The sequence below is a fragment of the Patella vulgata genome, chromosome 2 (genome assembly GCF_932274485.2).
Source record: "Patella vulgata chromosome 2, xgPatVulg1.2, whole genome shotgun sequence".
Lineage (NCBI taxonomy): Eukaryota > Metazoa > Mollusca > Gastropoda > Patellidae > Patella > Patella vulgata.
Genome location: NC_065880.2, coordinates 80289987 through 80306272, shown reverse-complemented (window position 1 = coordinate 80306272; position 16286 = coordinate 80289987). Strand labels below are relative to the sequence as shown.

At 35.2% G+C, this 16286-nt stretch overlaps 2 protein-coding genes across 3 annotated transcripts in view; both read left to right on the top strand.

The window, feature by feature from the left end:
• The first annotated feature begins 1390 nt into the window (after positions 1-1390).
• The window catches only part of LOC126812498 (uncharacterized), a 37215-nt gene continuing 22319 nt past the window's right edge, over positions 1391-16286 (top strand). The window contains exon 1 of the mRNA XM_056098935.1: positions 1391-1464. The gene's annotated coding sequence lies outside the window, so the exon portion shown is untranslated. The remainder of the gene's footprint in view (positions 1465-16286) is intronic.
• LOC130010836 (G2/M phase-specific E3 ubiquitin-protein ligase-like) lies at positions 6070-14826 on the top strand. Of its 2 annotated transcripts, XM_056098936.1 has the most exons (9): positions 6070-6107; positions 7152-7930; positions 8347-8369; positions 8948-9231; positions 9888-9950; positions 10989-11101; positions 11310-11482; positions 11760-11971; positions 12386-14826. In XM_056098936.1, the coding sequence occupies exons 2-9, from the start codon at positions 7322-7324 to the stop codon at positions 12622-12624; spliced, it is 1716 nt and encodes a 571-aa protein (XP_055954911.1). In that variant the 5' UTR covers positions 6070-6107; positions 7152-7321; the 3' UTR covers positions 12625-14826. The 2 variants fall into 2 exon arrangements, with proteins under 2 accessions (XP_055954911.1, XP_055954912.1); XM_056098937.1 differs by lacking the exon at positions 11760-11971 and having other exon boundaries at positions 12386-12485.

Genomic DNA, 16286 nt, shown 5'->3' with positions numbered 1-16286 from the left:
TACAATAATAACAGCAGGTATTACACAGACTGTATTTAACACCTATTTAGTTATTTATATCAAACGGATATTTTTAATTGGACAATAAAATAACAGCAGGTTGATTTGTTGAGTGGGAAATCAGTAAATATAAATGAAATGAAATGGGGTTCAATGTCCTACTGTTCTGCTCCTAAACTGGGCTAATGAAGACAGGCATACGCCATACAGTGTGCTATGAGGGAAATTTTGCCCGGACAGCAGCACTACGGCCTACTCTTATATCGAAGACCAACTGTCAAGGGATCTTTTACGTGCACGCCAATGTGTACACAGGACCTCGGTTGTTCTTCCCATCCGAACGACTAGACAGCTGTCCTTGTTAGGCCCTCCGTTCTGTATCACTGACAACGGGATCCACGCAGGAAAATCTAGATGAGCTTTCTCAGCTTTCTCGGCGAATACAGGAATCGAACACCCGACCCCAGGCTAGCGGGCCAGCGTCTTACCCACTTAGCCACCGTGGCCCCTTATCTAATAGGAATATCAGTCCAAAAATGATTCAATTCCGTTCAGTGAATACAAAATTAAGTTAAATTGAAATTTCATTGATCTATGCTACTGGCTATGTAATAATCCGGTCTCCCATTTGTTGTAAACGAACAGAAATAATAGGCTTTTTTTAAAATCCCATTGAATCAAAGCCTTGGGGGGGGGGGGGTGTATTTTTATTACGTTTTATATATTTTAGCGAAAAATGCGCATGATGTATTGTTACTTTAAATAATATTAGTCCGGTTTGCATTATAGTACATATTTAAGTTATATTTTTGTAAAGCCAGGCTGACACTTGCACGACTTTTGGCCACGATTTTGTCGTGGCAAGTCGTGCACTTTTGGGGCACGAACTGGGAGGCTCGCGCACTGTTCACGACTATAGTTAACGCATAGTTCACGACGAGTTCACGAATGCGTGCCTATCAGTGACCCCATTGACACGAACTGGCAAAACGAGTTCACGCATAGTTTGCGCATTGTTTACGCACTTCCCGCATTGGCACGACGAGTTTGCGCAATTCGGACGGTGTCGTGCCGACTTTGGCATGCCATATTCGTGAACTAGTCGTGGCAGTTCGTGACAGTCGTGGCATGGCGCGCACTGGCACGCATCCTCCCGACGAGTTCACGAACAGTTAGCGCATAGTTCACGACCCGGTCGCTAAATTTTTTCGTGAACATTTCAAAATTCTTGTCCCGACATGGCACACAGTCACGACGGGTTTACGCACACTTCACGCCAGTTTACGACTCGAGTCGTGCCAATGCGTGCCACGGAATCGTGCAAGTGTCAGCCTTGCTTAAGGTGTTGATAAAGCGTTGATAAACTATGTCAACGTTGTACAAGGAAGTTCAGATAAATTTGATATTAATTGTGTAGGTATTCACACACCGAAACACTATCAGACAGGACATATAACTAACAATGTAAGTATACATTTTTACATTACTGTAAAGTTATACAAAAGATAAACGAACTAAGACTGTTCAATCAATTAACCGGACGAAGAACTCTGAATGCAGGAGTCGCCTATATCTATGTAAGGTGCCCACGCATTAAATTAGTTACGCAGTTGTAACACGAAACGACCTTATAAAGATCATTGCTAGGTTGAGGTGTCACAATTCTAAATTTGTTCAATGTTCGAGCTAAAGTAGAGTGGCCCACGCTTCTATTATCTGTACTATATAAACTGACCTGTTTTAACAGCATGTTGTCACGCGGATCAAAACTTCGTTTATGAGAAAAGTATGGAAGCCTATTGCGGCCATTTCAGAATCTCGTCCCCTCGCCGCGAGAAGTCGAGGGCGAGAACACGAGAAGACGAGAAGTCGAGGGCGAGGGAGCGAGAACGCGAGGGAGCGAGAAGTCGAGGGCGAGGGAGCGAGAGAGCGAGAACGCGAGGAAAAAGGGCGAGAATACGAGGATCTCGCCTCGAGAACACGAGATTACTTTCACCTCGACTTCTCGTCTTCTCGTCCCTCGACTTCTCGCTCCCTCGTGTTCTCGCCTTTGAAAAACCTCGACTTCTCGCTCCCTCGCCCTCGACTTCTCGCTCCCTCGCGTTCTCGCCCTCGACTTCTCGCCCTCGACTTCTCGCTCCCTCGTGTTCTCGCCTTTGAAAAACCTCGACTTCTCGCTCCCTCGCTCCCTCGCCTTTGGGTCAATCTCGTCCTCTCGTGTTCTCGCTCCCTCGCTTCGTCACAATCTCGACTTCTCGTCCTCTCGTGTTCTCGCCTCGGAAGTGCAGTTTATAACGCATGTCCACTGACTACCGTATCGGCATTTGTATTCAGTCTGGTATTTTCATTCAAAGTCAAAGCCGATGGAAGCTCTAGCGATCAACAAAATTCTCAATGATTTGGGCTTAATCCATCTCTTAGATGTATTTACTGACAATTCCGTAAGTACTAAAGTAGCCTATCCTGTAGATAGATACGACTACAAGTTTTGTTTGGATTGTTAAGTTTAAATTTTTTCTCAGAATTGAATTACCCTTTTGTGTAGTCTCAATCAATATTATTATTAAGCGAAAACGCACATCTTTAGGCCCGTGACGTGTAGCCTGTATTTACTTCATTTTATTTAAATGTTAGGCCTAGATATTGGATATTTTCACAGGTTACCGATACCAGTTTAAATATGTTTTTTGTTAATATACCATAGGTAAACTATTTATTAAATTCATTTCATAAACCTAAGCCTAGTCCGGGATGGGATATCGTATTCTATTTATAAATTCAATACGTGACAAATCGGTCGTTTGCTGGGTTAATTTGGCAAGGTTGCATAACTTGCACGTGCTAATTCCATTGGCATTGATCATACAATTTGGTTGCTTAAAGCCCCAATAACACTCTTGTTGTAATTGAATAATATGTCCCAATTTTTATTCTGGTCAACAAAGTGTATTATTTTACAATATTCAAATAAATTGATGATACAAATTTCATCGTAACACACCTAATTTAAAAAATTGGAAAAATGCAACTACATGATTTGAAAAGGTTAACGTAGACCTTTTCAAATGTGACTTGGATTTTAAAATATTTTCGAACCCTCTGGACAAGTTAAATAGGTTGTAATGGATAATTTACACAACAGGTAGGACACATTAACATCTGGTACTTAGAATAAGACTATTAATTATTTTCTAGAGCTGCCAAGCCAGCAAGAGTGTTATTGTCCCTTTAACAGTAACAGCTAGGTCACTCGGTACAGTTAGGTGCCCTATAGATTTCCGTGTTCTGGAGGCGTAGTCCTATAATTGACCGAACGTTGCCATATTACTGTTTTATAATTATTGGATGTGGATGTGATTAAATGCGGCTCTAATATTTTAATTGGATGTGAATATAATTATAATACATTATTATCATTCCGGGGAAATTTAGGTCTTGTCATTAGAACTAGGCCTATTACAATAATATTTGGTTGTGAAAACTTCGTTTCTATTCGTCCACATGCCCATCTTATATTGTCATTTGAAAAACTATAACAACTATAAAACAAGTAGCCTATTTATAAAGTCCTATAAAACTTCCAGTAAGTCTGTATGTACATTTTTCTACTTTCTATTCTAGTAGCTGTTGATCGTCAGTGACCAGGGTTTAAGCCACCTGTGCAGATGTCATCAAGGTCACTTTAAGATGTAAACAGCGTTAATTATAATTAGGCTTTTAATTAGGGCATGTGATTGTTGTGGAGGATTTGTGGGGTTAGGGCTAGTAGCACTAGTTCCCTAGCATCTCATGTTGAAAAACTATGATAAATATGGCCCATGATGCTTGATCACCTTTGAAAAGTTGTGTTGATGCTCAAGATCTAGAGGTTAAAGTTAATATTGAATTGACTTTAAATTTACACACAGTTTAAAGGTCATGAGATGAAGAATCCTATTGATTTTCAACATTTTCCAATAGTTACTGCCAGAGTTATGGCCCTTGATCTCTTTAAGATATCTTGTTGACGCTGTATAGACAATATTTATAAACTTAATATCAATTGACTTTTAAATTTAAAATAGCATTATGCAAGAGAAAAATCTGCTTATTACAGGTCTTTCTTTAGGCCTGAAATGTTATCTAAATAATCAATTAGACATTAATTAACATATCCAGACCATAATAAACTCTTTATGTCAAGGCTAGCCTTCGATGTTGGCGGATTAAATTCCTATATGCAGCTTAATGGCCGTTGATAATTAAATCAATCAAGTGGATAATCGAGACTATACTGTTTATATTAATGATTTGAGTAATGATGACCAAGGCTATGTGAATATTGGAAACACTTTTTTCTCGGCTAATAGTTGATCAATTTGACTGAAATTTTCAGCAAATTACCTTTACACTATCTAGTTTTTAACTATTATAGTGAGAACTGCCATCTCTTTATCTTATCTCCCATTATGTAACTTTAAAGAGTGTTTTAGGCCACAAGACACATTAGCCTATTTCCAATAATTACTGCTAGAGTTATGGCCCTTTATCGCTTCAAAATATCTGGTTGACATTCTAGACGCTAAAGTTAATAAACATCTGATTGATTTTAGATTTATATGCACTGTTTAAATTCACGAGACACAGAAGATTATTGATTTCAACAATTACTGCCATACTGTAGCGCGTGACCTCTTTCAAAAATTTTGTAGACTCTTGTGGCTAAAGTTAATATCTGATTGACTTTAAATAGAGATTACTATCATGAGACAAAGAATCCTATTCATTTTCAAAGATTTCTGATAATTACTGCCAGATTTAAGGTGGAGTGTGGACGCATTCATTCACTCTAAAGGCCAAAGTTGATATAAATTGTTTAAGGTCATGAGACAAGAAATCAAAACAAATGGTTTCTGATGATTTATACTTCATGGGTTATTACTTGTAATCAGATTTTCATGTGTTGTAAATGTTCTCATTACTGACTAAAGAAAAAATATGCTTTGGGCGTATGGTGTATGTTTTGTTGCCTGGCAAGAGTGGCAACCTATCTTCTATTTTTTTTACAAAGGTTTTGTTAAAGGCACTGAGGGACCCATGGTGGCTCGCTAACTGTCCTGTGTTTGATCCCTACATTGGCTGAGAAAGTTCATTGGAATTTTCCCGTCTGGTTCGTAGTTCCCCCTGTCAGTGATGTAGGATGGAGGGACAATGCATAGCGGTAGTCGTTCAGATGGGATGAAAAACAGGGATCCTGTATATACATTGGTGTGCACGGAAATGATCCCTTGACAGTTGGAATTTTGTAATAACATACTGCATGTCAAGCCCATCTTCATTTTGCCCGGTCGGAGCAAGACTGTAGGATGTTAAACCCCAATTTATTTTATTTCATTATAATCCGTATGTGTGGGCGTATGTTTTGTTGCCTGGCAACCTAATTTTTGATTTAAAAAGTATATCACCATTACACCCTAATGATGTTTGAATTTTGTGAAAATCGGACCAAAACTGTCAGACAAAATGGCCGCTCTTTGTCTGCAAATTGTGTATATAAGTAATACAAAGGTTATGGATACCCTCTAGGGGTCACAATTTTGATCCGATTTTAATTAAGCTTAGACCATATCTTCATATATTAAAAAAATCTTAGTCCCTTTTGATATTTGTGTATTTCAGAGTGTTACTTTTTGGATTATGGCCCCTGATTGTACCAAAATTTTTTGTTTTTTTTAGCTTATTCTCTTTTTATCCCTTGCAAAATGTGGAAGTTTCCTGCCTGGCAGCTGCTGATTATCCGATTTTAACGAAACTTAAAATATATCTTTATATCACAAAGATGTCAGTCCCTTTTGATATTTGCGCAATTCAGATCATAACTTTCTGGATTATAGCCCCTGATCGCATGGAAAATCACTTTTGTTCCAGCTTGTTCTCTAACCATCTCTTGCAAAATGTGGGCATATCGTGTCTAGCAGCCGCTGGTTTTCTTAATTAATATATGTTTATTTAACAGGTTGGCCCTCCAGAAGTTCTAACATTAACCGATTCAGAATTTAATTTCCTTGGTGTGAGTGCTATTGGGGACCATGCTAGGTTGAGACAGAGATGTAGAACATATTTGAATGGTAAGTAGCATGTGCAAAGTCTGGGGATAGCGATAGTAGATGTTGGCAAAACCGAAATACTGTTAAAAGTATGGATTGTAGTTAACTCATGTGTACAAACAAGAAATGTCAATGACAGACGGAATTTTAACCCCCAGAGTTAACTACAATCCATATTTTTTTTAAATCGAAATAAGCGCCGTTTATTTTCGATAAAGACCACTAGAGTTATGCCCCAGAGTTAGAACTTTATAATTTATATGCTGCATTTATTAACTTATTTTTATATGCCCACATATGAAATACGTTGTCACCAATGTCTGTCTGTCGGTCCGCCTGTCAATAATTGACTTGTTAATGCTATTGTGGATACAGTTTTTAACAGATTTTTTTTTCAAATTTGTTTTCTGGAATATGATAACTGCTACAGTGTTTTTTCAAATTGGGTGTGATGAATTGGGGTCATGAGAGGATGAACCCTATTTCTGCATCCTTCTGTTTCAGATGTGCTGCTGTCGAGGCAGAGCTGCTGTGTAGGCGTAATTACACACTTTGCAAGGCTATGTTTATAATATTTCAGTAATATATGCAATTGTCATATATCTGCAGTTTAATTATGTCTTTTTGAAATTTTTATCCTGTTAGCTGAATAACTGCTGGTAAATTTAGCTGCGCATGAGAACATGTTTGGTTAACTGCTTTTCACCCCAACTAGCATGTATGTTCTCATTGAAACTAGAACTTAACTTTAAGGAATATTGGGTATTAATTCCTTGTGTTTAGTTAAATTTCGTGGTCTAGATTTGTCTTTGAAATGGCTGCAGATCTTTCATATATAATGCATACCTCAATATGCTCAGTTTATCATTTTGAAGATTTTCAAAATCAGATACAGGTATTTTTAAAATCAAATAAGTGTTCTGACTGTACTATGAATGCTATATATGGATGACTGGCATATTGCCCTTGCTTGGCAGATTTAATCTGGCTGATTTAATCTGGTTCTTGTATGGCAAATGCATTTTCCATTCATTGGTTTTGACTTCACAAATTCAAATTTTCTAGGTCAGTGTGAATCGCCATCTTTAAAGAAATTCAAAGAGCTATCAGAAAAGAAAAAAACACAGAATAACAACAAGTTCAAGTCCAATCGTAGATTATATACTGGGTGGAAGTTATCTACAGGATAGAGTTTTAAACTAGTTCCACTATCTCAAGGAGGGGGATCTATAATTATGGATCTTCCCAAAGAGTATTCTCTTCCAGACCTTCAAAAAAAAATGATTGCAACTTTCTTCCCAGATGGTCAAGCAGTCCATAAAAACATAAAACTTTCACATTGTGAAACATTCATCGGAAATTTTGCTGGTGAACGTGTGCCATCAAGACTGTTGAATGGTGATCTTTTTTCCCTTGATGGATATTTTTCTGAGATAAAATCTAATCCTGTGAGATTATATTTGTATGCAAAAACCACAACGGTTAATCAACCACCATCACCATCAACTTCAACTACCACATTAAATCAACAAACTTCAGCTACATTAAATCAACCACCATCTCCATCAACTTCATCTACCACATTAAATCAACAACCTTCAGCTACATGTACTCAACCACCATCATCATCAACTTCATCTACCACATTAAATCAACAAACTTCAGCCACATGTACTCAACCACCATCATCATCAACTTCATCTACCACATTAAATCAACAAACTTCAGCTACTTGTACTCAACCACAACTAGCAATTAATGCTGTAAATTATGCAACAAATATCATCAATGATGACACAGATGATGAACTACCGGATATCTCATTTTATTCAGGAACACCAACTGTAAGTATATAAATAGAATAATTTATAATCAAGATGCAATTTAAAATGATGTTGAGGGTACAAAAAATACAAAAAAGACTATTGAAAATTTAGGACAAAGTTGGGCCTTTAACTCTATTCAGTTGAGCCCTCACTCACCAAAGGACCTTGGCCAATATTTTAAAGTCCATTAATCATAGAATGGCTACCGATTTATTTTGAAGAATAAGACGCAACCACCTACAGTCTGCTCCAGTAATCAGACTGATATCAAATCCCAAAGTAAAAGTTAAATTTGTCAGAAATACTCAATTTTTTAGCCCTCTTTTCAGCCCACCCAATGATCTTTCTTTATTATTTAAAATTGGCACAGCAGTCTTCATTATTGTGTGTACGTGTATGCCATCTTATGAAATAAGCGATCTTTTTACTTGCAGATAACCTTCAAGAAAAGTAAAAAGTAAGTAAATTGTCTTTAATAAATGATACTTTTGTTGGGCATATGCTCCATATTTTGAAATGATCCTCACAAAACTTTTAGGCTAGATTAAAACACTCACCCAGAAGGGGACAAATTTATATCATCATATTCATAGGCATATCTTTAATTCAGGCTTTAGATAAGGCCTGGTAAACCAGAGTCAATTGGTTTTAAAGGGTAAATGACTCTCATCAGCAAAGATTTTGCCCATTTGATTAGATTAATGCTTTCTTCACATGCATGGAAGTGGTGTGACTGTAGTTGATTCATTCTGGTATGAACTGATAATTTTTATGTGATGTGTTCGTAATGACAGACTGTTCTTTATGCAATTGTTATGAGCATAAGGTATACCGGTAGATCAAATTTCATTTGAGTGATTTAACAAGCATGTATTCTAGAGTTATCGTCCAAGTCTAATATCCAGTTTACCAAATGCATATATTTAGATTTATGCCTTACTCTTAAGCACTGATATCTAGGCCAATAAAGGCAAGAAAAAATTTAGACGGGCACAATATATCAGGTAGTTAAAACTATCTTAATTTTATTTTCAGAGCTGAGAGCTTGGAAGAGATTCTAGTTCGCTTGAATAGTCAGATAAAAAATGAGAAAAATATCATCAATGTAAGCCGAGGTGATGTTTTGTCTGGAACAAGGAGAGCGTTTTCCAGAAAAACCTTCAGGCCCGAATTCGGTTTAAGCGTCAAATTTTCAGGGGAAAATGGTATCGATGATGGGGGACCATCCAGAGAACTTTTACAACTTCTAATGAGCTCTATAAAAGATTCACAAGTGTTTCAAGGGTCAGAGTGTAAAATGCTCTGTCCTGATATCCCCAGTAAGTATCAAATGCACAGGTGAATCATACTAATAAAATCAGCATTGTCAACTGAAATCAACCTTTGTGACCATGCTTCCACTTGCTCCCAAGTAACCAGTCAGACTTACTGACATTATCTTGTTATATGCTCACATTTTAGTATGGTTATATATTGTCATTATTCCGGTTTGTCATAATATCTTGTTAACACCATGGAGGTTTTTAGTTTTGATTATATCTGAGCCAATTTGGTTGCCTATTCGATTGAAGGGAAAAATGCTATTTTACGGATATCTTCAAGTTATTTTCTTTTGCTATATATATCTTGTGGTCTTAGTGGCTTTATAGTCTGGGGTTTTAATGTTCTATTGTTCGGCGCTGAACTGAACTAATGAAGATGGGAATACGCTTACTGACTTATATGCGCATGCCAATGTTGTCATCAGACATTGGTTTTCCATCCGATCCGAACAACTAGACAGCTGTCCTTGTCGGGCCCTCGGTCCGGCATCACTGACAAGGGGGAACCACACCGGTAAATCTGGATGCACTTTCTCAACCAATGCAGGGATCGAACACCTGAGCTCCAGACTAGCGAGCCAGCGTCTTACCCACTGGAGGCTCAGTGCGGGGATATCTATTAGCTTAACTGCACGATTTAAATTATTTTTCAGGTGAAGAAAGAGATGATTACAGACTGTTTGGAAAAATCATATCATATTCAGTAATTCACCGTGGTAAGTATTTTGATATTCATTCCTTTTAACATTAAGTATATAGTGATGCAGGTAGCTGCAGTTACAATTGAATTTCTGGATGTTATCAACTTGGATGTCTGTAGTATGTCTGGGCATAAAAATGTCATTAGACACCACTTAAGATGAATTTTGAACAATAATCTATCGCTTTATCTACATTTAAGCCTAGAGAGATTTTGAAATTAACAAACAGCATAGGTATCTGCAGTTATTGTTGAACTTTTGAAAGCAATATTGTATCATTATAGTAATACAGTGTCATTTCAAGTATATATAGATATTTAACTGATATTATGCATATACCAGCTACCTATATTCTGTCTTGATATTTATCCTTATCATACAAACAAATTTCTGAGTGATTTTCCTTCCAGATTGATGTAAATTAAAACTAAAAACCTAAAACAAAATTATTAAATTTCTTTTATTATGTTTCTACAGATTTAATCAATCTGTTTTATTTAGCTTACTTTATTAGACTGCAGATGTTTGCAACCTTTAATTGGTGTTTTAATTTTAAACAACCTTTAAAGATACATTATATAAGAGCTAAATCTGCCTAATGTGGGTTTTTATTTAGGCCTCAAATGTTATAAAAACTATTATTTAGATATTTACTTATTACTTGACAAGCCTATAATCAACTCTCCAGCAGATGTAAATGGATGCAATACGATTGCCATTTAATGATTTAATTCAAACGTGGAGACGTGAGAGAGTCTTGATAAACAAGACAAGTAATGTTGCAGTGATAATAAAAAATTTGTCAGAACTTCAAACAGTGACAACATCTCTAAGAATAACTTAATTTGAGGAAATTTTCAATATATTACTTTTCAAATATAGTTATTTTTGAACTATTATAGCAGAAGCCAGCTCTTTATCTGATTCTTACATAATTGATCTGGAGCAGAAAAGAAGGATTTTAAACTCCATTTCATAATTTATATTTAAGGATCAAAGATAAATTGACTCATTTAATCTTAACATAATTGTTTCTATTTTTTCAATGTAAAGGTCCAGTGCCAAGATTCTTTTCTGGAATCCTTTATGATCTGATAGCTTTTGGCTCTTGTGAACCAAAATTGGATGACATAGTAGATTATCAAATCAGAGAACAAATTAAAGAGGTATTTCGAATGCTAGTGTATTAGATATAGATTTGTTCAGTAGTAAAATTCAAATGCAGGATCTTTTCTGTTTGTCAAACTGATTGTATCATACGGTGGGTGCCGAATCTGGTTCCAATTTAATTGTATTAGAAAATGCATATAAAAGCTGGTGTTTTGTTGTATGATTATATTGATGAATATTTTTTTTTTTTTCGTTTTTTAACAGTTGTCAAGGGCAGATGATGTAATAATGTTACAAGAGGCTGCTCAGCCTCTTATTGGCCATATAGACTTTTTAGGAGCTATACCTCTTATATTCGATGTAAAAAATAAAGAAAGTCTTGTCACATTATTAACACGGTATTTTGTTGTGGACAGGGTAAAAGGAGTACTGAATCAGTAAGTGAATGTTTTTTGATCACTGTTTATCTGAAAAATTGGTGTTCCTGGACGTAGAAAAGCTACAAGTTTATAATGGGGAGATAAAAAAAAGTGATGTCCTCCATAAGTCAATGCATGTTAATCCATAGGCAATTAATATCAGGAAAAAAAGTAGAAGGAAATGCGGTTTGCCTGAGAAATTTGTTAAACTTCCACATTGAATGACTTATTATAGAAATATGAACATATTTCATCAATAAATATCCCTAAACAACTAATTTTAACTTTATTTTAGGTTCTGTGAAGGGATGGATTCTTTAGGTTTGAGAAAGGAAATAATTAAAAATCCAGAAGTCATGAGAGAACTTTTTGTTTTCTCGTATGAAAAATTGTCGTCCATTAATATTGATCACCTGTTTACTCTGGTTTTTAGCGAAAACAGCTTTTCGCTTGAACAGGAATTAAACAGCCATGCTCATTGGAGAGATTTTCTTCTGGATCTTGAAGGTAATCATCCTCAAGTATATTTTTCTGTTTTTCATTGTCTATTAGTTCTGTCCCACCTTTATCATGTTAGATTAGTGAACCACACAACAGTACAGTGTAAATTTTTAATAATACCATGGGACAAATGGTATGGTTGCCCATGTCCATCTGACAGTCCATAGGTATTTCTTGTCTCCAAATATTGTTCCATTGCGAGCAAAGATATTAACTTTTAAAGGTTGGATAGGATATTTGCATTATTTGCAACCACCGTTCTTATCTACTTTTAAGTAAAATATATAAATATCCAATGGCATCCAGAGTTGATAAAGGCAGATTTAGCGCTTTCATAATGTACTTTTAATTTCTTGACAACTGCAGGCTTACAATAGATGTGGATGAAACTCAATTTTTATTTATCCTCTTAAATTTCAGAAACAGATGAACTGGGTAGTTTGTTATCTTTTGTGACTGGTTTAAAGGACATACCTCCACTGGGATTCAACCCACCACTAAAGCTACTGTTTAGACACCCATCCTTTGAATGGGACATTGCCCCGTTTGCAAATACTTGTGCTAATACCCTTAACATTCCAGTGTTAAAAGATTATGATGCATTCAAAACTGCAATGGCCATGTCTTTAAGAATTGGCAATATTTTTACTGACGCTTAAAATATTAACTTGCCTTTTTCTGTTTTACCCAGTCAGTTTGAAAGTTTTTAAGATAGTTATATTTAAAAACACTTTTTGGTCATACAACGTAGTCTGTTTTATCCAATCAATTTGATAGTTTTTAAGATAGTTAATTTAAAATTGCCCTTTTTGTGATACAACTTAAATCTGTTTTATCCAATCAGTTTGATAGTTCTTAAGATAGTTATATTTAAAAACGCTTTTTTGTGATACAACTTAGTCTGTTTTATCCAATCAATTTGATAATTTTTAAGATAGTTACATTTAAAAACACTTTTTTGTGATACAACTTAGTCTGTTTTATCCAATCAATTTGATAGTTTTTAAGATAGTTAAATTTAAAGTATTGCTTATGTTTGTTTGTGTAATAATTTCTTATTTACCTTTGGGGGTAACCCGTTTTAAATTTATTTCTTTGTGATATATTTTATGTTCTTTGATTCAGTTTTTATTTATTTCTGTGTAAAGCTGCAACAATCTAAGAAAATATGCAATGTATAAATTTTGCATTATCAATTTTTGCAGTCTGAGTTATTTATAATTTTTAACATAAAATTTTATGTTAAAAGATGTATAGTAGTAATGAAGCAGTATTTTTTACACCTGCAAACAGATAAAGTCCGACAAATATTACCTTTATATTTTTTTATCGTTTACCTATTAAATATGCTCTTTGTAACTTAATTTCTTTGTTGTCAGAATTGCAGTACCGGTATCAGTAAAACACAAACTACTTCCCTTTGCAAGACTTTTTGTACCAAATCCTATGCCTGAACATTTTGTACATGTAAATTTCCTACAAGAAACTGGTTTTCTATTATTTGAAAAGGAGAATTAAATTGTTTTAATTTCATAGGGAATTTCTTATTTGACAATGGGTAGAAATAATGATTAATATACAGGCTTTTGCATATAAAGTTAATTTGAATGTCTTCATTGCAATCACAACAAACCTTTTTAAGATTAAAATTCTTACATTAATTTTTATACTCCCACATTGAAATGTGGTTGTAAATTTTGTCGTTACCTTGGTTAGCTCTGTTAATATCTGATTGACTTAAGATTTATACACAGTGTTTAAGGTCATCAGACTGATTTTCAACCATTTCTAATATTTACTGCCACAGTCATGGCCTTTAATCACTTTGAAAAACATTGCAGATGCTCTTGAGGCTAAAGTCAATATCCGATTCACATTAAATTTATTAAGTGTTTAAGGTCATTAATGATTTTCGATGTTTACTGCCACAGTCATGGCCTATGATTACTTTGAAAATTCTTGTGGATGCTCTAGTGGCTAAAGTTAATATCCAATTGACTTTAAATTTATACACAGTGTTTAAGGTCATCAGTTAAAGACGCATCAACAGAACACAATTTTTATGGGAAACAATCACCGGTTTTATTCTAAAAGCACCACGTTTCGATAAGAGGATAGTTGTCGAAACATCAAATAAAACCAGTGATTGTTCCCCATAAAAATTTTGTTCTGTTAATTTGTTTCCCAATCAATAAATGCCACTTAAAGATTAAGTTAAAGACACTTTTTGATTTTCAACAATTACTGATAATTACTGTCAACATTATGGCCCTTGATCACTTTTAAAATCCTGTGGATGCTCCGACCAAATTTATCGTCTGATTTGATATTATATTCACTAAAACAGAGTTGAAGGTTATGAGATCTTATTGATTTTCAATGATTTTTGATGAACTTAAACAGCTAAATCCATGATATTAAATGTTTTGTATATTAAACTTTAGCATGAGCCAAACAAATTCTAATGATTTTCTGTTAATTACTTAATGAGTTGTTACTCTTAATCCGATTTATGTGCATTATAAATGTTTCATTAACGACAAAAAAAAATATGCAACTGTCCAGTCGATTTAGCTGCTGTGGGGGATTTTTTTGTTGAGAGGCAACCTATCCTTAAATATGGATTAGTGTACTGCCATGTGTTTTATTATTGTTGATGAATATGTTTAATGATGTTGCCTTAATTAGGTTCCATATTAAATTGGTTAAGTTTGATGATCAACTGTTCCATGTAAATTTTGGGTTAAACATGATTTTGTACCTTTAGGCATAGTTAATGTCATAATTTTAATTTCTTAAAAAATCCTTTTATTAAGAAACTGTTATTGTATCTTGTTAAGTTATTAAATATTCATAAATTTTTTCTGTGTATGTACTGACTACATCCCATAAAGACTAGGCCTTCTACCATTTTAAGATTCTAGATTTATTGCTGTTTTTAAAATGTAGGCTAGATACAGGATTTTTGAAAGGGACGGGATAGGGTGGTCAAAGGAAAGTCTTGAAGATTTTTCATTGATGGGTAGAAACCGCTTACACATTTGACTAAAAAACAACAGTGTAAGACAAATATGTATTTAATACATCTACAAGATCATTCCATGTCCGGATGGGCAATAACTAAAACCCTTTCACCCTTCCCCTATTTACGAAGTCCCACTGTTCAGACATACTGTCATGATTTTTTTGGGAGGGTTAAATATTACAGGATCCTAGACCTGGTTAAATTAATAAGTAAGATTGTATTTAATATTGAAATTTGAGGCCAATAGCTTAATTGCACCAGGTATCATGAAGGTGCTGACAATACAGTACCACCACCCCCACCACCTCACTGGTGCTCCTTAACTGTTTAGCTTATGCCTTCGATGGATTACAGTGCTTATCCCGAGAGGTGATTGTGACAAATAGAAGAGAAAATAACATACTTTGCATTTCAGGCCTATATCTGTTAATAAGGCCTTATAGGTAAAGCCTTTCCCAGCAACTAATCAAACACCATTTAGGGTATTCTGGCAAAACCTTATAGAGAGAGAGAGAGAAATGGGGTTTAACGTCCACTTGACACAAACTAGGTCCTTTCGGGACTAACATATGGTTTAATTGTATTTCCATAATTCGCTTGAGCGTAGGGGTCTTTAGCAGTGGGAGAAAACCCATGAGGTTGGACAGACGACCCTGCTCCTTGTCACGTACAACTGGGGATTTGAAACCATGCCAGTTGACTCAATAGCAGGCTGAACAATACAGTGTGCGCACGCTAACCATTCGACCATCCAACCCCCCTCAAAACCTTAGTTCAGGCTGATGAATAATAGGTTAATATACACCCTTGGCCTTCAATAAAAGCTTTGTCTTCCAAACTGTTTGACCAGCGGTTGCCAGGCAAGATACACCCACATTTTGCAAGAGATGGACAGATAACAAGCTAATATAAGATGTGTTTTAAGGAATATCAAGAGCCATAATCGGGCAAGTTACGATTCGATACGCTCAAGTATCAATATGAAAGCATATCTATAGGAAATAAAATTAAGTTTCACTGAAATTGGATCGGATAAAAAGAAAATTGTGACATCTACAGGGTCATAACCTTATTGCGTACGGGGAGTGGCTAGTTTGTCAAGCAGTTTCAGTCCGATTTTTATGAAATTCAAAATCAGCTGACATTATTGTGTAACGGTGATAAATTTAAACATTTATTCCAAATCAGGCAAAAAGTCTATCCTCTAGATGAACAACAATTGGCCAACACGGATTTTCAGACATTCAGGGGTCATAATCCAGGAAATTACCATTCCGATATATCAAAAGGAACCAA

Coding starts and splice junctions, on each gene's coding strand:
- LOC130010836 (XM_056098936.1), top strand. CDS start 7,322: ATGGATCTTCCCAAAGAGTATTCTCTTCCAGACCTTCAAAAAAAAATG. Junction 7,931..8,346: donor TTTATTCAGGAACACCAACT/GTAAGTATATAA, acceptor TTTTACTTGCAG/ATAACCTTCAAGAAAAGTAA. Junction 9,951..10,988: donor ATATTCAGTAATTCACCGTG/GTAAGTATTTTG, acceptor TTCAATGTAAAG/GTCCAGTGCCAAGATTCTTT.